The following is a 21,603-nucleotide window of genomic DNA, read 5'->3' on the forward strand; positions in this document are numbered from 1 at the left end:
CCGTGTACGCACTATGGTCATATTTGAATTTCACGCCAATTGATACAGGCGTCATCTAACTCGTTCATGTTTAACTACCTTATTTCCAAAACCAGGTAACTCGACAAATTAGGTTTGTCTAAAAATTAATTGAAATTAACGTTTTCTTGTTTCGCTGCCTTATTTTCAAAACCAGGTAACTCGAAAAATTAATTAAAATTAACGTGCTCGCGTTTAGCTACCTTATTTCCAAAACCAAGTAACTCTAAAAACTCATTTTTGATAAAATTCCTTTTGGGTTTATTAAGTTAATGTACAAGATGATGGAAAATGTGTTGAAATTTAACATTTAAAATATAGTTAATACATCGGGGGGATTGTGTGTACTTAAATGTCTGCAACATCTTGTTCTTATCGCGAGCTAATGCGCATAAAACCTTTTAGCTGATAAAGTTTTTAAAACTTAATTGAATAGCTATTATAGTAAACCTAATAAATAATTAAAAGTAGTTCGAAAGTAAGTGAGGAATCAGATTGTGGAAAATCTCAAGGGTTTGCAAGTTAAAACTAAGCCTTTTTCAAGTTTCAAGCAAACCCTTTGAAGATGCTAAAATGCCTCTAAAGTTTTTGAAAACTCGTTAAAGCGTTCACCCAACAATTCCCAATTCAAATTTACGACTTTCTAATGATAACCCCCATTGCTATACCCCAAAAATCTAAGGAAATGGTTCTATGAATTATGGAACCAATTTCACGTTTAGATATTAAAGGGGAACGGCCAAGCTTTTCCAAATATGGCCTTATTTCCGTATCAAAAGATTAACAAGACGTTCAATATACTAACACGTACCTTTTTTGTTGTCTTGAAAAAATAGCTTTTGGCCCAAAAAGTTGAAACGAAAAATAACGCCAGGTGTTTGGGTATGAATTTTCGCCGCCATCTTAGGGGCTGCCGCCAGCGCCCCTAACCCCGTATGAGCGATTTGCGAACTATCCTAACTTTTAAAATCGCGCAGTTTAGGCTTAGGTCTCTTATAACTGGAACGCGCCGCGCGTGCGAAACAAATATTTCGCGTCTTCAGCAGCGCGCGCTTTTACGTTGTTTTTCTGTCTCACCCACTCTCACCAGGTGTCGCGGCGGACGCGCGCTTTTCGATTTCCCGAAATCTCTTTATTTTATTAAAAATTAACCACTCAATATTTTTTGACGCGGTTTTCGACATAAATTTTACTTTTTAATGGGCTATAGGGCTATCTAACTGGTTAAAGCTTGACCGTTCCCCTTTTTTTTCTCGGGTTTTAGGGGAGTTTATTAAGGAAAACTCAACACCGTTTTAATTTAGTCGCTTGCCCCGAATGACGATTTTTGTATATACCCGTGAGCTTTTTTTAAATTACCACTTTATTAATATTCAAAAAATGTCCATTAATTTAAACGATTTTTTATAATATATTAGTCGGTAAAAAGAGGAGCATCGTTGAATTCTTCAAGAGTGAAAATAGCGGGTGCTTTGCCATTTTTCGTGGTGGTATAGGTCATAAATATGTCAAGTTTCAGGGCAATATCTTAAGCACAACCACATACATCGTAAATAACGCTAGTTAGACTTAGCTCTATTGTAACAAATGATGTAGTACATCAGAAACATGTTTATTTAATATGTATATATAAAGTTTCAATGTAATATCCCAAAGTGGACCGAGCAACTACGTAAACAATATGGGCTAGACCTTAATATACTTTCACCATCTCAAGTTGAACAAAAACTCGAGAAAATCGTCATCGCAAAGCTTCGATCGGTGCACCGTAATAAATTCTTGCCCTAACAGTTCCAGATATATCACATGCCCAATTTTATAGGCCCAGATTTCCCAAATTTATAATACTGGATATTTGCTATTGATTAACGTTTTAAAACCATTTATATTAACATTTATCACAATCTAAGTTTCGGAGACATCAAAGGTCCAATTTTATGGGACCTCGATTTCCCAAATTGAAATTGTTAACGAATTAAGGCTCCGGCATGGCTAGATGCGGGAAACCGATACCAAGCGAACGACGCGACGTCTCAAAGACTCGGTTAAATTTCCATCGAGTGCCATAGAAGTGAAATCGACGTTTCGCGGGGGACTCATTTTCAGCAAGCGGCACCATCGTCAACGACAGCATCGAATATAACAGCTTCTTTCCTTCCAGATCTAGAGGCTACGAGGATAAAAAGAGGAAGTTAACCATTTATACTTCTCTGTTCCTCATTTATTTGTAACTAGAAGGTACGAAGTACGAAAGTAACAGTGATATTTAATTTATATATTGTATAATTTATAATTCTAGAAACATCGCAGTTACGAAATATAATTTGTTGTTATTAACGGGATATTTGTAACGAAAATATATTAAAATTTCAAATATTAACGGTCAGACTTGAATATTTTGATGTAGCTTAAAATTAAAGTTAAAATAACAATTATAATCAAAACATTTAAAAACTCATTTAATATTGTATAAATAATAAACCTAAATCTATAAGATTAGAAAATCAGTTCAATTGACATTTTATACCAAATATCACCCCCCCCTTTTTTTATAAAACTTTACTCTTCCCCCAATCGTGAGGAAGTCCGTTAGAGAAGGTCACCGTGATAAGCAGTAATGGTTTTAATCGGATGCCGTCACAAACGGTTTATTTTAAATGAAAGCTCCAGTTCAGCTTATGTAAATCTTTTGTCCATTAAAGATGCCTTTTGTTAGCAAAGAATTTTCAGTCGAGTTTTGTTAACATAGAAATTTAAGTTCTCCCAAACAAATGTTTAAGTTGCGTTAAACGAAAAGCCCAACAAGACTACTTTTTGTTTATCACTTACAAGTTAAAATAGATAGTGGAGTATAAGGAAAACTAAAACTTACTAAGCTATCAAAACAAAACAAAACACTGAATATAAAGTTCGTTAAAAACGTAAGACAGACGTCGGTTGCGCGTTCCGAAGTGGTAAAGGATAGCAACCCGGCTGTACGTGGATGCTGTACAGCAGAGCAGACCCTCTAGGGATCGGGCCCACAATCGCGAGTTATAATTGAGTGGGCTTTCAGTTGGTAAAAATAGCAAAACGCACCTCGAAAGAAAGGATCAATAATAAAAGTCGGGGGAGGAGATTTGGGAGTTGGTATCCCACGCGGCCACCCTCTCGCTGTTTTAAAAGGGCACTGAAACTCTCCCACCTCCTAGTTGGCGCTTTTGTTAATAAGCTTCATTTATATTCATTGGAGTGAGCCGAAGCCCCTCCTGATATAATATTAGCGTCGTTTCTTCATCGTTTGAGACAGACAGGCAGGCAGATACAGCCGCATTCGTTGCGCCCTTCATTTGTCACAACTCCAGACAGCCTGATGTCTTTCTTCCCGCGGGGCAATACGCCGCTGGTATAAGCTTTTCACTCCAATGACAACTAACGCGGAGATAAGGTACGGCCGAGCGCGCTATTCTCGCCAAGGTGGGGCGAATGGTGAAGTCCGCGAGTTTACAAGAGGGCTCCCTGGCCACACTATACAGACGCGGAGTCGGATAATAGGTCTGGGGTAAAAGAGCGGCTATCCCGAATGGCAAACAAGAGTTAATTGCTCTTTATGATGTATCGCGCGTCACTTTGGCTCTCAGCCGCGCGGCCTAATTTCAATCACACCCGAGTTAATTTCTTAGCCTCATTAACAAGCGCCGTTTTCTCACCCACACTAAGGAGCGTTTTCTTGTTTTTCTTACATACCACCATCACCATCAGCCTGTACTGGCGGAAGCGGAGGTCCATTCATAATTGGATGTCTTGTTTTTCCCTGGGACGGTCATACTACCCACCGAACAAACCGAAAAAACCACGCTTCGTCTCTTCTTACGAGTAAGGGAACGAAGCGTTAATTAGATTTTTAAATGAAGGCGGCCTAAGTACCCAAATAAGAACGAGTTTTCTCTATCGTCGGGTTATATCTTGGCCTACGCGTTCGAGTAAATCTTAACCGAGTATATAACCTGCAAAGAAGTCCTTCGTCTATGGTATTTCTTAAGGAAAGACTATGGGGCAAATAGCTATATTCTGTCAATGGTAAAATTGTTTCAGAGACTACTTTAATCCATTTATCAAATACTACGACTACTTTACCTCGACTAGCGAATCTAATGTGGCAAATAGCTACATTTTGTCAGTGGCGAAATTGTTTCAAAGACTTCTTTAACCCCATTAGAGGCGCTTTGCCGACGGACAAACTTTAGATTAAATTCAGTGGCGGTCTCGATGAAACGAAACTGTAGAGCGGAGGAACGAGGTGGGCGATATCGAAGACGTGATTATACAGAGCGGCGGAGGTGCGCTCGCGGTAGATGGAAGATCCCCGGGTCGCGGCCACCGAGAATGATAATTAGGCGAGAAAATCAATTAGCAAGAGTATGATCGTCAGTCGACGTTGTCAAAACACGGAGCAGTAATAGAGGCCCGCGGAGCCAGGACTGGGCGCGCGGTGGCTAATTATGATCGGCTCCATTATAAAGTCTTCAATACACGCGAGCCCTAATGACTTTCTCTGGTCCTCCCACGCTGCTCTATAATGTCTCCTTGTCGCCAAGAGAGAGAAGAGAGGAGAGCAGCCTGTTAACATTGATACGCCGCATTTTTACGCGCCCCCTAGAGGGTAATACGGAAAGTTCAGAACTAGTAAACAGAAACCTCCACATATTGCGCTCAACCTTAAATGACGTCGGAATACGCTACCAAATTTGCGGCGAATGATTATGGCGACCATTTTTGACGCCGCACAGAAATTGTATCTCCAATATACGATAAAGAAAATATATTCCGGCGCACGAAGTTCGCGCGCAGCTGCTTCACCTCAGAAGCCGCCACAGACTCCGTTACCAAAGGAAACAAGATGCTTCTAATTCCCGCCCAAATCAGAGCCCGTTCTTCAACAAGAAAACCATTAAAATCAATCTCTACAGTTGATTCGTTTAAATTAGCTCGGTCAATATTACATCGTGATAGCGCGTTAACTACTTTAAATTCGAAATATTCAAATGGCGATCCTAAGTACGGACGAAAAGAACGGTACCACTGGACGTCCGGGTAACGTTTCGAGACACGATACGGGGAAGGAAAAACCTCAACACCGATATAGATATAAACTCCGACAAAAAGGAAAAAGCGTGTCTTGGTGACGACGAATATTCAAAAGAAAACAATTTTGTAACTGGAAAATGTAGGTCTCGTTTTTGGGGTGAAATAGGGAGAGAAGTATTTTAGACCATCGCCGAGAAATATACACTTTATGGAAAATAGTATAGGAACGAAACGGCTGGGCGGCTATTTTGACGGTGGTGCGGGACTGGCGAAGAAAAATAACAGGATAAAGTACTTCAGCCGGAGGAGGAAGTTGAAGAGACGCTGGGGAGGAGAGGCATGAACGGAGTAGTAAAGATACGGCGAAGAGTGAGCTGGCCTATTTAGAATATAAAATATACATGCAAAGCCTGGTTGCTGAGAGAGAAAATAGGGGAACGCGATATTTCAGATGGACCTCCTCCGCCCTTTTTTGCCAGCCCGCGGAGATCAGAAAGAAAACCGAGAAGGACTATAAGAGGCACGCTCCAAAAAGAGATTCCCGGAGTGGAGGAGCAAACATTTGCTGAAAATCGCCAGCGAGTGGGCGACACTCTGATGATATTGGATCCCCGTCAAAGTTATCGCGAAATACGCTGCCGCTTAAGGCGGGTTAACTATACCCTCTATCTCTCCTTGGCCACATTGTACTTCTGGTTGTCATTCCCGTATAAACAAATGACGTCGTCGTCCGCAACATTTATCGTAGTATAAGATGATTTATATTAAAATTACCGATCTGGACAAAAAATAACTAAGCTATAATTGAACGAATATGCATATTAATAGGGCCAAAGTGAACCAAACGTCTAGTTCGGAAAAAAATTGACGAAAACTATTTTACGCAGATACGCTCAGAGAGCCTAGGGCGTTTTTATTAAACAAGAAATGACGGCCTTTGGCGAACTTTAAATTGGCTTTGCAAGAAAAAGTTATTTAACATTTTTGAGGGGAAAAAACGATTTTTCTTAAACCAAATATATCTTAAGGGTCAACAAGATGTCACGGACATTTAAGTACACAATCCCCCGATGTATTAATATATTTCAAATATTGACAAACCTAAAAAACCCAAAATTAATTTTTCGAGTTACCTGGTTTTGGGGAAATAAGGTAGCGACACGCGAACACATAAAATTAACTTTATCGAAAAATTCATTTTTCGAGTTACCTGGTTTTGGAAATAAGGTAGCGACACGCGAACGATTTTTTTTTGTAGTTAGATGGCGCTTGTATCAATTGGTACGAAATTCCAATATCACGTACGCGGGTTGGTAGGGTCCCGCGGATTGTCCAGAAATTTCACTAAAAATTAAAATTGGTTAATGCAACCGAAAACTTAGTCCACAAATAATCAGTACTAACTAAAAATATAATTTACAACGAAGTCGGTCTTAACTTAAAAACAATTCTGTAGAAAATCGCCAGAAATTAAATCGCCAACAATTACTAAAATGGGCAAATGTCCCATTTTTGGGGCCCCGATCTCACAAATGTTAGCAGGGTGACCAGGGAAAAGCTTTGAGAATTTTATAGGAAAAATAGGAATTTTAGGGGCGAATTATAGGAAAATACAGGAAACTAAATAGGCGAATTATAGGAAAATATAAGAATCTAAATAGGCTAAATATAAAATGGGAAAAATAATTAGGTAATTATTGCACATCGGTATACTTTGACTCGAATCACTTAGAATATTGATAATGTTTTGTACACTGCTTTTTTGCATTATTGGATCACTTCGCGGATATGCAAAGCTCGTATATTTCAAGATTTTGTACGAAAATGGCAGAATTTACAGTACATGATGACATGTACAAAAAGGTTCTTTCATTTTCCAAAGACCGTGAAATTATAGGAAAATAGGTAAGAATAAAGGAAATTATAGGAAGGCATTAAAAATATAGGAAAATATAGGAAATATAGGAAGTCTGGTCACCCTGTGTTAGCAATGCCGGGGAGAACATGATATTTGCCATTGATTGACGTGTCATGTGTCTTTTTACCTCTAACGCGCTGCTAGGAATCGTGCGAACATCGACGGCGGCGGACCCCATACGTGAAACGAATTAAAAAGTTATTAATATAAGCAGAATTTCCAACTGTAGACCGGTTTCGCCTTATTTGGGGAAATCTATTTAAATCATTACAAATTTCCAAACTCATTGCTTAGCAACGGAAAGCTAAATTGGGGGATTGCGGTAGAGAATAAAATCAAGGAGGATAGGAAGGGAGGCGAAGTAGGCGGGATGAACGCGCCAGCATCCTTGTAAGAAGCTTAGCGCGCGCTCGGCGGGAAAATTTCGGAAAAATGGCGGCAAGATTGCGGCCGCTACGCTACGTGTTGCCGCCATTTTTCCGAAATTTTCCAGCCAAGCGCGCGTTAAGCTTCTTACAAGGATGCTGGCGCGTTCATCCCGCCTACTTCGCCTCCCTTCCTATCCTCCTTGATAAAATGTACGAAAATAAATAGTTTATTTATTTATTTATTTATGACAAAAAAGAATTGCTCAATAAGCCTCAAGTGGGCTTTTGTTTGAACATCGCTACAGAAAGACGCAAAAAATACTGCGATTTCATTTTATTAAATATAAACGCGCGCGCAAAATGAAATAGCTCGTGAAATGAAAGCAAATGTTACGTCACGCTTTTAATTTATTTCAAACAACAATTTGAATTTATCAAAATTAGGCATAACCGTGGATAACAATTATACTGTGAAAAAAGATGGATTTGGAAGACTGCGAGGGGATATTGGAGGAATTTATATACCCGCCCCCGCCGTGCCACGGTTGCCATTGGCCGGAAAGAACGATCGGCGAGATCGAGAACTACGCGTTCTACTTGACCTTGGTTCTCCTTAAGATATACCTGATATTCTCCTGCGGAACACTCATCGACAAGATGGTGACGAACAGAAGACGACGGGCCCATCCCCACATCAACCGAATGCTCCGCCATTGGGTAACAGACTTCTTTTAATCAATTTTGGCCACGTTTGAGGCTTATAGTTGCGCTTACATTTCAGGTTTCCAGATACTTCTTCCGTTTCTACCTTCCCATCCGGGTCCTCGCTCCGAACATTATCCCCGAACTAGGAGCTTTAGCGGAGAGTCCTATGGAGCTTCTTCCCTGTCGGCTGGAAAACCTTTTGATCGACAGCATCGACAAGATCCGCTTCCTTTTCGGGTGGCTGGAGATTCTGTTGCTAATTGCCGCGCTTCTGTTCCTCACGGAGACCAATGTTTCGTTGGGGTTGGTTCGAGTTGGACGTTTCTTGCAGAAAAAATTCCAAACTTTGAGTCAACCCCGGATCCACCGACACCACGCTAGACGCCACTCTAGACGCTCAAGTTCAACGGACACGTCGGATTCGAGTCATTCTAGCCACAGACGACATTCAAGCTCTACTATCCAACGAAGACGCGCGAGTCCAAAGATAAGGTATTGCTAATGGCATTCGTTCGTACAAACTGTTTTTGTAAACGTCTAATATCTCGTCCGACAGTCACCTCGACCAGCAATTGATGGTCGCGGAAAACAACGCAATCGCCAACGAACTTCTTAATTTCCCGGTCGAGCAACGTCTTCTGGAAGAAGCCTTTGAAGAAGTGTCGGACGTGAGGAACATTCTCGACGATCTGGTACAAGAGGAAAATGACATCGAGGAGATCGCTTCCTCACCACCGACGAAAGGCTATTACTTGCGAAAACGCAAACAAAATTGATTTTTTTATTACTTTTGGAGAAAATTGTGTTCCGAATAATAAAATTATACATTCCTTTTAAATGACTCGCGATGGTTCAAGTTAAGTTTCTAATTGATCCGACACAGCGTCTTTCACATCTCTTGCCCTCCAGATGTCAGGGCATACTCACAAGGAGACGACCCGAGGTGATAATCACCGATTTTGTTCAAACTCGGGTATAGTGTACACCTCCATGTACCTTAAAACAGCTGCTAGGGAAAAGCTGCAAGGGAAAAGTTGTGACGGCCTTTCGTTTTGCCATGGCAACCGAAATCGTTTTTGACAACATGATTTTGAATTTTTCCATTAAAAATAACATGGGAATGAAAAAAATTTCAAATTTCAAAAACGCTAAAAATACATTTAAATTGATTTTAAAAATTAAATTTAATCAAGTTTAAATGCAATTTGGTCAATTGGGGGTCCCTAAAATCCTTCAGATTCCCATGTTATTTTCAATGAAAAAAATCGAAATAATGTTGTCCAAATACTTTTCGGTTGCCATGGCAAAACGAAAGCCCGTCGCAACTTTTCCCTTGCACGTTTTTCATGTTACATAGAGGTGTACATTATACCCGACTTTGAACAAAATCGTTGATTATCACCTCGGGTCGTCTCCTTGTCAGTTACAAGAGTAGATAGAAATAAAGTACCGCTACTGTCCCACCATCTGCAAGGACTCCTCGCCACGCAGCTGCGAGATCGCCCGACAGGAAGTTTCAGGACACCGTCACGCATCAAGACTGAGCTTATAATTGAGTTGACCAGAGAGCTAAGACTTTCCCCGTAACTCGTTAATTGATTTTTCATTGTTTTATTATTAAATTCATTTGGACCTATCTAGTTATCGATATGTCATTTCATTTACTTTTAATGCTGACACTTAACAATCAAATAAATATATTATCCTAGACATGGTAGGTAGTTCAGCATCCCCCGGGTGGCGAAAGCTCAAGTTCAAGCTCAAAGAACGGAGCAGAGGAACAGGCGACGTATACGCTTTTTTATTAAAGTACATTTTGACACCCGTAAGCTAGCAGATGCTAGTTCCAATAAGGCGAAATCGCTCCGGAAAAAAAATATATCCACGATTCACTTTTCCGCTAACTGCAAACGTTAGGCGCTTCATTTTTCGTAAAGTGCGAATACGGCTTAAGCTGAAACAATACCCTCGTTTGAAAGGCGTGCGCGAAATGAAGCGGGCGATGTGAGAGGGAGGGCAACCGTCGATTTTTATGGGCCGCAGCTGTCTATTCACGCCATTTACAGTTAAAGCCAGAACTGGAAGACGCGCGTAATGTCTCCAACAGAAAGAGGCCCTTTGGATCGCTTTCCTTTCTTCGCCTCCTCAAAATAAAACGCAAACCACTACCACCCACCTTTTGTTTATTGGCGCATTTAAACCCCTCTCGCTAAGTCCTTCCGCCGTTGTCATATAGGTCAGTTGTACTAGCACAAATCGATGGCTATCAAGAGCCGAGTTGATAGTCAACTGACATCGCGGTCAAAGGCGAAATCATCGCGACTCGTTCTTAACCCTCAACTGAGCAATCAGTGGCGAGCGAGGAATGACTTTCCTTAATTCCTCGGATCAAACCGCAGCGATATAGGCCCCCAAAAATGGACGTTAAGGATTTCGGGACGTACACGACGCCGTATTTATCACTGGTAAATGTCCTCGATCAATCCGAGTGGAATAGCCGAGCTTTTTCGAGGAGATAAATAAAGATCGCTCTCGACGCGTAGATTTGGGATGTGACGAGATCGTTGGACAATTTCATCCCGATTCAAGAGGCGAAGTGCGCGCGAGGAGGTCCTCCATCGAAGTTGTAATTACGAAGCACTTAGTCTGGCAGATTCGCTCTAGTCTATAATCTAGTTTACACTCGATATAATCAAACAGCAACGGCGACCAAACTGAAATTCGCGAGAGTAACCGAGCCGCCCTAGCTCTCGAGCCTATATAAATAACGGATTTTAGACTAAAGTTAATTAAAACTCGTAAGCCGAGTCGCTACTTGGTCGTGTCGCGAAAGACTCTCGTCTCCAAACGTTCCCGGAGTCGCCCCCGCGCGGTATAAAGAGTGGGATACTCGGAAAATTACTCGGGACCATATATAAGAGAAGGCGTAATCTAATTCATTAAAAGAGAACTACGACGAGTGGGTATGATAGCGAGTCGATTTAACAGACGGAGAACGTGGAAAGGGCCCTTTAAAAGCGGCTCATTCCCTTTCAAAAGTCAGCGAGCCACTTTCTCCGATATTTAATTAAGTTTAAATTTCTATTGAAATTCCCGGCTATCGATCCCCGATCAAACTCGCTTTTGACGCTCGCTTCCGAAATAACCATTATCACGATCGCCCAATCTTTCCACTCGCTGAAATATTTAAAGACGGAAAATTCCTGCAGATCTCGAAGAGATCAAACGGCGTCGATGTCCTTATAACCAAGAACAAAGGTGATAAATATTGTAAAATGACGAAGGTACGAAGAAACGACCAAAGAACGCCGAGAAGATTATTCGAGCTTCGATTGCCTTCGAATTTAGTTTCCCGAGCGAGCGACAGAGTAATGTCTCGGATGATTCGGTTTTCAGATAAGACACTAATTAACAGAGAAAATGGGGCCAGCACTAAAGTTTTCAACGAATTTTGTCTGGGACTTAATAATTGTAATCAATAATAATCAGCTAGGCTAATTACCCGCGGCACCACCCTAGGCCCAAGTCATTTAGCGACATTTATTGTCAACTTTACCTGTTCGAAAACTTACAATTAAAAATTATATCAATTGCTGGACAAAGTTCCTAGCCTCAATAGGATTGAAATTACAGTAAAATGAATGAACCATAGATTTTTAAATGGAATTTTTAATAATTGACTGAGAACGCAACAATTTCTAATACGGTGAAAAATATTTTATTTTTAATTTTCGTGACGATATAACTGACGTAATTTTGTCTGAAATGGTTTCAAACTGTATAGTTGTCAATTGCTATCTGTATCGAAACACGTAATTGCTACGCTACGAAAAAATCACCCAAAATAAGAAAAAATATGTGAATAGTAATTACAGATAGACATGGAAAATATGGGAAAAATTATAATAATAATAATCAACTAGGCTAAAACCCAAGACACCTTAGGCCCAAGTCATCTAGCGACTTATAATGTCTTTAAACAGGTGGCCGGGTTACAATGCGTAGGAGGGTGATGGCAAGCCCTTCATGCCACGCGAGCCAACAGCGCCCTACACTAACTATTACCGTTAACCTCGACAAGTTTTTAATTAAAAAAAAATAAAATACAGGAGATATGGTCACCCGAGTAGCGTCCATATAGATTACCTCAAACACATTAGTAAACTTAGGGCAGTCACACACTTTTCCAGTTGACACATTGTCGTATATTAGTGGTAAAGACCATAAATTTGTAAGTCGATTGGGGCCAAACAAAGCTACTATAAAGACACGTCGATCTCGCGAAACTAGGGTACTAACGAGTCTTTGAGTCAACTCTTGGAAGCCAACTTCTTTATTTTCCTCTTCTTTTTTAGCCAACGAATAGTGTTTTAACCCTTCGGACCTCGGACAACACACTGCATCTAAAACTTTCTCTCCCCTCTCTGTCTCAATAAAAACAACATTATAAACAATGAGAACGACCGACAACGTAAGAAAAAGACAAACGCTTTCTTCTAATCTCGTTCTTTTTTCTCCCGTACGCGAGTGAGGTGGTTAAGAGTTCCTCGGCGGGCATCCAGGACCTTCGGGGAAAAAACAGTTGATGAGAAGGATGAAGGCTGCCTAGAGACCACGGCTGGGGGCGAGAATAGCTAGAGCTAGCCAAGAAAAATAAGCTATAATGCCGGCGGAAAAAAACGTGTATGAACTGCCGAAAGTTACGTCGCGGAGAAGAAAAGAAACTGCGGCTCCAAGGTTGATTTTTCTCTCCAGATTACGTCGTCGAGGCAACGCCGAAAATGCCGAAGATATTTTTTTAGTCGGTGGAATCAAGAAGTTCGAAGCTGGTGACTTCCGAGGCAGACTTTACAGTCAACTCAACACGCGTGAGCGGCGTATGTTGGTAAAGAGTAATCAGGCTTGATCTTTAACGGGACGAGAAACTCGGCCATTGTCCGAGAGCGCCTTGCCAAGACCAATTACGAGCCAATCACCATCCAGAGGTGACGATCAAACAGATTGCCGGCTTCTTCTTTTTTCCAGTAGCGTCGCTTTTTCTTCATTTTTTTTTGGTCGTCTGGGGGACGCGCGTTTGCGACAGCGCATCGCTGGCCGCCGACAAAAAAGAATCCTTTCTTGTCGTTTTCGCCACTTTCGTGGGAAGAGGAAAAAGGTATTAAGTCTTTTTCAAACAAAAGCGATACAGCGACGAAGCTTCCCAATTCAATTTAGGATCGTATCAGAAGTTCGTTAAGCTTACAAGGAGACATCCCGAAGTGTAACCCACCGATTTGGTTCAAACTCGGGGGATTGGTAGAATTTCATGTATCATGAAAAATCCTAAAGGGAATTTATTCAATGGGCAACCGTTTTGCCATGGCAACGAAAAATGTTTTTGACAACACAAAATATTACATTTTCCCATTGAAAATAACATGGGATTTTGACCTCAAATTGATCAAAAGTAGATCAGTTTTGATGTTTTTTTGTCAATTTTTATCTATTTTTGGCATTTTCGAAATTTTGAAATTTGTTAAAATTTTTCACAGGGGGGCCTAGGAATCGGTCAGAATCCAATGTTATTTTCAATGGGAAAATTTAAATTGTTTGTTGTCAAAAACATTTTTCGTTGCCATGGCAAAACGGTTGCCCATTGAATAAATTCCCTTTGGGATTTTTCAAGTTACATGAAGGTCTACCAATCCCCCGAGTTTGAACCAAATCGGTGGGTTACACTTCGGGATGTCTCCTTTTCAGTGATATTGGAAAGCGAAATAAAAGCTCGCGAGGGAAAAACACCTGAACATTTCCGAAACGTAACCATCTTCTACAATTGAACTTTAATTCTTGTGATTTATGCGGATTTATCTATTCCAATATTAATCGACATACAAAATCAGCGTATACTCGGAAGTTATTTAACATAATTTAAAATTCCAAAATCGAGTCATTTTAATATTTCAGCGGTTTCATCGAAATATATAAATCCAAATTATATTTCAGCCTAGATTTCAGACACCTGTGCAAATGTGAGACTCCGTATAAAAAAAAATAAATACGAAATTTTTCACAGAAGATAATTTTTCATCTTAAATACAATTTTCTTGGAAATCGGAATGAAAAACCTTTACTATCAGGCTAAATGTGCTAAATGGGCATAAGGATATTTTTAAAATGTCAATTTATAAATTATGGAAAAGGGTATTTGATATTGATAACCCAAAGAGTATAAAAAGACTAATTTTAGAGCCACATGAAAGTTAAATTAGGATATAACAAAGAGAGATAGTTTTCAAAAACACTTTAATATTGAAAGGGATACATCGAGTTGTTGAGAACGATCGCTACAGCCTTCTAATTTAAAATTTATTAATATTTATACCCAAAGTCCAATTCAATTACTCAAACTAAAATTAACATTAAAACGATTAACTACATAGAACACATAGTATATTCGGTCGCTGCCTATTCTCGTTGGAATTTCCATACTGATTTGAGTAAACCATTTAACACCTGGCTCAATCTAACGGCCGAACTGTAAATTTAGTGATTAGTACAAACTCCTCATTCAATTTAAAAATAAAAAAAATATAAACTAGTGATTGTATATTACTAAAATCTATTTGGGAATGCCAACAAATCCTCCCAAACATTCAAAATTATCTTTCCGCCAATAGGTAATTTTAGGCTCCATTAACCTGACCCGCCCATGTGATAAAATCTGAAAAACGGGTGCATATTGATAAGCATTATTTATGTTGGAAATTTCTAAAAGGGAGGGCTACCATTAACCAGGCCCACCCAATTAAAAATTTCATTTCATTAAAAAAATGGTGGTGCATCATGGATACCTTTTTGATAGGATACGTTTTTTTTTTTCAATTTTATCACATGGGCGGGTCAGGCTAATGGAACCGTAGTTTTACCCATATGACGTCATAAGCGTAGCAGCAGCGCGGAAAGACCATATTGCCACCGCTAAATTAAAAAATTTAAAATTAGGTAAAAATGGTTTTTAACTAATTGTTTTAGCTAAGTACTTATAAATTACGTACTCTAGCACTATTGTATGTATGAAACCATCATTGGTTTAGGATTCACCAATTTATATAGAAGAGTGATCCAAAAACTAAAATACGGCACAATACAGAAATAAAATTAGAAAATGGCATTAACTGGAATTTTTCTTAATCGTCGAAAAGTTCGTTCAAAAATGACAAAAGATTTGGCGCTCGAAAGAAAAGCGTTTAGTAGAATGAAAATTTTATACGGAACGCATCGCGTTAAAAAAACTATTTCTGCGGCTAAAAATTCCGCTACTTTTAAGCGATACTTTCCGTCCGCTCCAACAATTCTTTCCCTTTCCAATTCAGCAGTTGAAAAGTTCGCGGTTCAATCGTTACATACGCGCAACCCGCGAGAAATCACTAAAATGGGAGAAAAAGGGTGGATGAAATGGAAAAAGTAGTAAGAAATATATATATATATAGCTCCGAAGATAAAGACCAGCCGGGATTAGACTAAAGTCGGCGTGGTCCTCTTATTTTCAAGTTGCAGACTGTACCTTCCCTACGCTTCGAGCGTCACCAGCTATCGTCATTCCGGCGAAGCAGCGGCCAATGGAGGCGAGTATGTCCCAGACCTCGGGAGTCGCCTCGTACATCGGCACGAAATACGTTAGGCGGTAATGTACATTGTGGCGAATAAACAAGCTATCACGATGTCCCCAAAAGATTGCGAGTAACCAATGTTGATCCCGAAGCGTCATTGATCACGATATATTCTTCCTTCTCGGCGGCTCTCTTCAATGGCAGCGCGCTTCAATCCTATCCCTTTCTTACGGTCCATCTTTCTTAGCTAGGGGATCTCTACGCGAATCTGAAACAGGACACTCTCGCGACGCGGGGGAGCCTAAGCGCGTGTAGGGCGAAAAAGAGGGCCCGCCAATAATGGAGCGGCCAATCTCAGTTGGTCTAGGCAAGAACAACGAGAAAATAGGACGACTACATCCGATACGACAAGGGTCACCCGCCACTAGGGCGCGAGTGAGGTAAAGGGGTGAAAGTGGCGCACGAAACACCGGGTGATCGCGAACGCGCCTATAAACACTCCTATTTTCTTCTTCTCCATACCGTTAATCTTGTCAATCGCCACAGTTCCGTAACGTCTCGATCGCGCGTCGGAAAGCGGTCGGGTAAGCGCCGCGGAAGGCGGGAGTAATACGTTAAGAAGACGCAACAACCAACGGTATATACCTTGACTCATTCGACCCCATTTCCGATTCGATCGGCGACTATTTGTATTAATGGTGTCCTGGGATATAACATTCCACTCCGAAACCATTGTATCATTCCTTCTAAGCGGTACAGACTAGGCCGCTCTTCTCCAGCACACGATAACTATCCGCGAAAGTAGGTCTAGGCTAGCAGATCCGCTCGCCAACCGAAAAACGCTCCCCCCTATTCTTCCCATTTTTAGGATGAGGCCCGGAGAATTCGTGGGAGGGGGCGCGCTATAGCCCCCGGGATTGATTTACGGAGAGATGGATATCGCCGAGGCAGATGAGAATCATCCCTTCCTGCTCAGCCTCCCAATCCTCATCCCCATCTCTTCCGAAAAAATAAATGGTCCGAAAAGACGCGGCTTCTTATCGCTCCGTCGCTTTAAGTTTTTTCCCCTTCCACCCCCTCCCCCTCCCTACCATTCCTCGACGCACCCTTGGTCCGTCGTTCCTCCTTTTTTGCTGTACTGCAGGAACGATAACACGAAGGAAAAAAAAATTAAAATAAGAAATATTGGGGACAGTAGCCCAAGGGTACCTAAAATAGAAACTATACGATTAAATCCCAAAGCTATATAAAATTTATAATCGTATAAAATTTGGTACGAAAAAAAAAACACCTTAAAATGTCGTAAGAATTAATTTTGTGGACAACGCGATAAGATCAAATTGACCACGATTTTTTACAGGAAAATCAATAATCGTTCTATAGGAATTTATAGTAATAGTTTTTAGATAAATATAGGAAGTTCTAGGAACGTTCAGTGAATTTATAGGAAGTTCTAGGAACGTTCAGTGAATTTATAGGAAGTTCTAGGAACGTTCAGTGAATTTATAGGAAGTTCTAGGAACGTTCAGTGAATTTATAGGAAGTTCTAGGAACGTTCAGTGAATTTATAGGAAGTTCTAGGAACGTTCAGTGAATTTATAGGAAGTTCTAGGAACGTTCAGTGAATTTATAGGAAGTTCTAGGAACGTTCAGTGAATTTATAGGAAGTTCTAGGAACGTTCAGTGAATTTATAGGAAGTTCTAGGAACGTTCAGTGAATTTATAGGAAGTTCTAGGAACGTTCAGTGAATTTATAGGAAGTTCTAGGAACGTTCAGTGAATTTATAGGAAGTTCTAGGAACGTTCAGTGAATTTATAGGAAGTTCTAGGAACGTTCAGTGAATTTATAGGAAGTTCTAGGAACGTTCAGTGAATTTATAGGAAGTTCTAGGAACGTTCAGTGAATTTATAGAAAGTTCTAGGAACGTTCAGTGAATTTATAGAAAGTTCTAGGAACGTTCAGTGAATTTATAGAAAGTTCTAGGAAAATTCAGTGAATTTATAGAAAGTTCTAGGAACGTTCAGTGAATTTATAGGAAGTTATAGGAACGTTCAGTGAATTTAAAAGATATACGAATAATTTTAATAAAGATAAAACAAATTATTTTAAAGAAACTTTGGTTTAATAATAATATTACATTTAATATGAATTTAATATGACTAACTAGATACATGTAATTAAGTAATATTAGATTTTCCTTTTAAAACCGCAAACAGCCGTAAAAGCCAATAAATTTAGTGCTTTAGCCAAAGGCTGGCTGTTTTGAGCGCTTTCTATCGAACTTTAAAACTTTATTGAAAGCAAAGTACTAAAAATATATTGAAAAATATGAAAATGTAAGAAAATTATCCAATTATAGGAAGTTATAGGAAGACAATCGAAATATAAGCAAATTATGAAGTATAGATATATTGTCACCCTGTAAGACAAGCGCGCCTGATAGTCGGCTCACCCGAATGGCACCGGTGTTAGGCGTGTAGAACACTTCTACAGGCGTTTGATCTAATCGCAGTAGGCCAAAGCGGAATTAAATTACAAATCAGACTTTTACTACCTAAATACATTTACAAAAATTTGTAGTTTCATTAAAAGTAACTTATAGAACGGCGCCAATCATCATTGAACTCTCAACCGACAGTTCCCTCCGCGTTATAAATAATATACGTTGGGGATAAAAGTTTAAAAAGCGGCCGGGTTTTTCCCCACTGTTGTCAGTGTTTAAGGAGAGGTGACAAGGACAAGCAGGCGGCTGCCCGGATTGAAATAGCGATAAAATCCTCGGCTAAGCAGAAATGAAAAAAAAAGAGGAAACCGGGGGGGGGGTGGACTTGCGGGGTTAGAGAATGCCCCTTTCAGCCTGCATCCCCGAACCCCAACCGGGGGGGGAGGCAGGCAGAGAGAGAGGGAAAAGAAGATAAACGCATTAAGCGATCGAAAAAGTCTTTTCCAAAAGAAATTCGTTTTCCTTCCACACAACTCGCGAAGTTAGAGAGTTCGAAAAGGCGACCAAAAATTTCGTATTGACGCGAGGCTAACAAATAAAAGCCAAGGGCGCAAATTGAAAGAAATAAACCCCATAACCCCTTATCTAAAAACTAGAGCCACACAAAGAGGAATAAAAGTACGCGAGACTAAGCGACAAAGTCCACGCCAAAATTACTTTTCCCACGCTATACAGTCTTCTTTTTTCCTACCGCATTACAGAATTTAGAAATTTATTTTAGTATAAGCTTTAGAAAAAACAATTTAAATCTACTAAAAACGAGTATTTTCACCCTTAGCAAGCGAAACGCAAGAATTCTGACTAAATACGTCGATTCTAAATCCGCCGATGAGATATTTCGCGTTATAAGTCCAAATTTAATACGTCGTCATACAACGCGAAACGCGTCTCAATTTTCGTTCCACATTGTATTGTCCGCATTTAGCTCGGCAGCTTAACGTCATTAAGTGAAATTCAGCGAAATTGCCATTAGTACAAAAGCGGCTCCCTCTGGCGATCGTTCCGAGCAACGGGAGTCGCCGCGAAACGGTTTATATATAGAAACTAAAACGGTCTCCGAATACACACGGACAATAAAGTTATAATAGTCCGGCAAACATACGGACGGCCAACCTAGATAGGAATTTTATCACTCGAATCATGTCCGTCCAAGTCGTAGGTGCGAGAGGAAACCGAGTGCGTTTTCCACGCTTTAATCCTTTACGCGATCAGCTCGTTAACAAGAGTTGATCCTGGCCATAACAATGACGTTCACCTGGAAAGCGAGCTCGAAGGCTTCCCGGCCGGACGTACGGTATACGTTACTACACTAATATACCGCCATCTATACGTCATCCGGTAAAATCCCCCCTAATTGGCTGCAGCCATTTCGGACTTAATCCCCTATTCTAGCCTCAATTTCGCGCCAGCCTTTCCGAACGTCATTCAATTATACCGCCAAATTAGGGGGAAATCTAGCCCAAACTTTAATAAAAACCACCAAATGACATTCGTTACCCAAATAACAACGGTTATATACTAAATACTACCAATTGTATTTGAAATTATACCACGAAGTATTTCAATTTTGAGTCTAGTCCAATCGAATTAAAGCGAAAGTGGCGTATAAAAAATTCGAAAAACCGCCAAATTGGCTATTTTTGTAAGAAAACGGCAACGCGGTTCATCTGACCACATGGAAACAGTAAGCCGGCATCAAAGGGCTGTAACTTATACTCCCAATTAAAAGAGTTGATATAGAACGCGAGTGGAAGTGGCAGCGAATCGGAATATACACGAGCCCTTTTATCTTCTCTTTCCCGCGTAGGAAGGTCAGGATTAAAAACTCCAAGCCGTGAATCTCCTTTATCGCATCACCGCGCGCTGAATCTCCCCGACGCCACCGCCGCCATCCACCCTCATCTCTCTATTTCGCTTTTATCTGCTCCGGAGGCTCAAGAGCAACGACTGAGCTCTCTCCATTCCCTCTTCTCCGTCTGTGCAAATGCGCGTTGTCCATGCCGCACCATGCAGTCCAAAAGAGAAAGCCCTATAGACTCTCTATTGTCGCGGAGATAAGGGATTCAAATAGAATGCCATTGGCCCAGAGCTTCATCCTAAGCCCCTCGTCTTTTTTGCATCCCCTTATTTCGTATTCTCTCTCTCAAATACGAGATAACTTATTTGAGAACGAGAGAGAGAGAAAAAGAGTTACACTCGTGTTCTAGAAATCGGTTGTTTGTTAAAAATCGACAGAACTAAATAGAATGATCAAAATTGATAGAAATCGTAAATAGGGCCTAATTTTTCTTATTATTATTATTATTAGGTTTTTTAATTTCTTCAAATTTGTTTATGGTTTAGCTATATTATCCCTTTTAATTATGGACTAATCTACTTTTTCGCGTATTTTATCATCCTTCGCACAGTCCATAGGTGGTTTCTTCTAACTTAACTTATCGTATATACTATTCTCTCCACCACACTTTCCGAGTTTTGAAATTTTTAATGTTTAGGCTTAGTTTCTCTTTTAGATATAACAGTCGCCAGCCAGATTTCCCGCACGGTACTGATAAGTTCCAAATAGAACGAAACCGGTCTCCCGTTGGAATTTCTGGCTATTTTATTTAGTTTTTATGTAGTTTACTACTCGAAGATCTATTTGATCCGAGATTCGCGTTTTTTGTTTGCTCGAAGACCTATCGGTACGAGTTATTAGTAAGTTTTTTAATTTCTTCAAATTTGTTTAGGGTTTAGCTATATTATCCCTTTTAATTATGGACTAATCTGCTTTTTCGAAGCCGATAAATTAGAAAAATATTTTCAGAAAAAATTATCGATTAATAATTTATTCGACTGGCCGCACCACGCACGCCAGACTTCTAAAGCTAGATTAGACCTTTTTTTTAGACAGTGGGTTACGATTTTAAATAAAAGACAGATTTGTTTTTTTATAGAAAATATGTATCAAGTAAAATGCCAAGAAACATATTCAAATATAATAAACATTCAGAGTGCCCTATATAAGAGCAGTCCATTGCAATTTATAGTGAAATGTTTATTAGTTTTACTGATATCGGCAGATTTCCGAGTATAGCCAGAGTTCCTACACAGTACTGATGAGCCCCAAAAGGGCGAAACCGGTCTACTGTTGGAATCTCTGGCTGAAATTTTGACTTTTTATATATTCAAATATGCTCTTGCAAACTCTTTTTAAAGAAAAATTAGAATAAAATGGAAGGACAGTGCGCTGAACCGTATTTGAAAATGTTTTTATCATATTCAATTACTGTTATAATAGATAACTTTGTTAATATCGGCCGATACATCGGTGCATCCCTAATCGTAAAGCGCTTTGTCTTAACAGCACTTTGTCGAAATTAACTAGAAATCTTGCGGAAAAGCTCCCGAAACCTTTGCGGACATTGTAACTAGACTTATAATCATTGTTC

General features: G+C 40.0%; 2 protein-coding genes across 4 annotated transcripts in view; one reads left to right on the plus strand and one right to left on the minus strand.

Annotated features, from left to right (window-relative positions):
- The window catches only part of LOC149941086 (tyrosine-protein phosphatase 69D-like), a 440,950-nt gene that overhangs the window by 377,005 nt on the left and 42,342 nt on the right, over nucleotides 1-21,603 (minus strand). The window lies entirely within an intron of this gene.
- Nucleotides 7,747-8,914, plus strand: LOC149941091 (uncharacterized). Its single transcript, XM_090178513.1, has 3 exons — nucleotides 7,747-8,088; nucleotides 8,153-8,568; nucleotides 8,633-8,914. The coding sequence occupies exons 1-3, from the start codon at nucleotides 7,852-7,854 to the stop codon at nucleotides 8,850-8,852; spliced, it is 873 nt and encodes a 290-aa protein (XP_090034639.1). The 5' UTR covers nucleotides 7,747-7,851; the 3' UTR covers nucleotides 8,853-8,914.

This window comes from Leiobunum rupestre, chromosome 6 (assembly GCF_980474605.1).
Source record: "Leiobunum rupestre chromosome 6, qqLeiRupe1.1.hap1, whole genome shotgun sequence".
NCBI classification, from domain to species: Eukaryota; Metazoa; Arthropoda; class Arachnida; order Opiliones; family Sclerosomatidae; genus Leiobunum; species Leiobunum rupestre.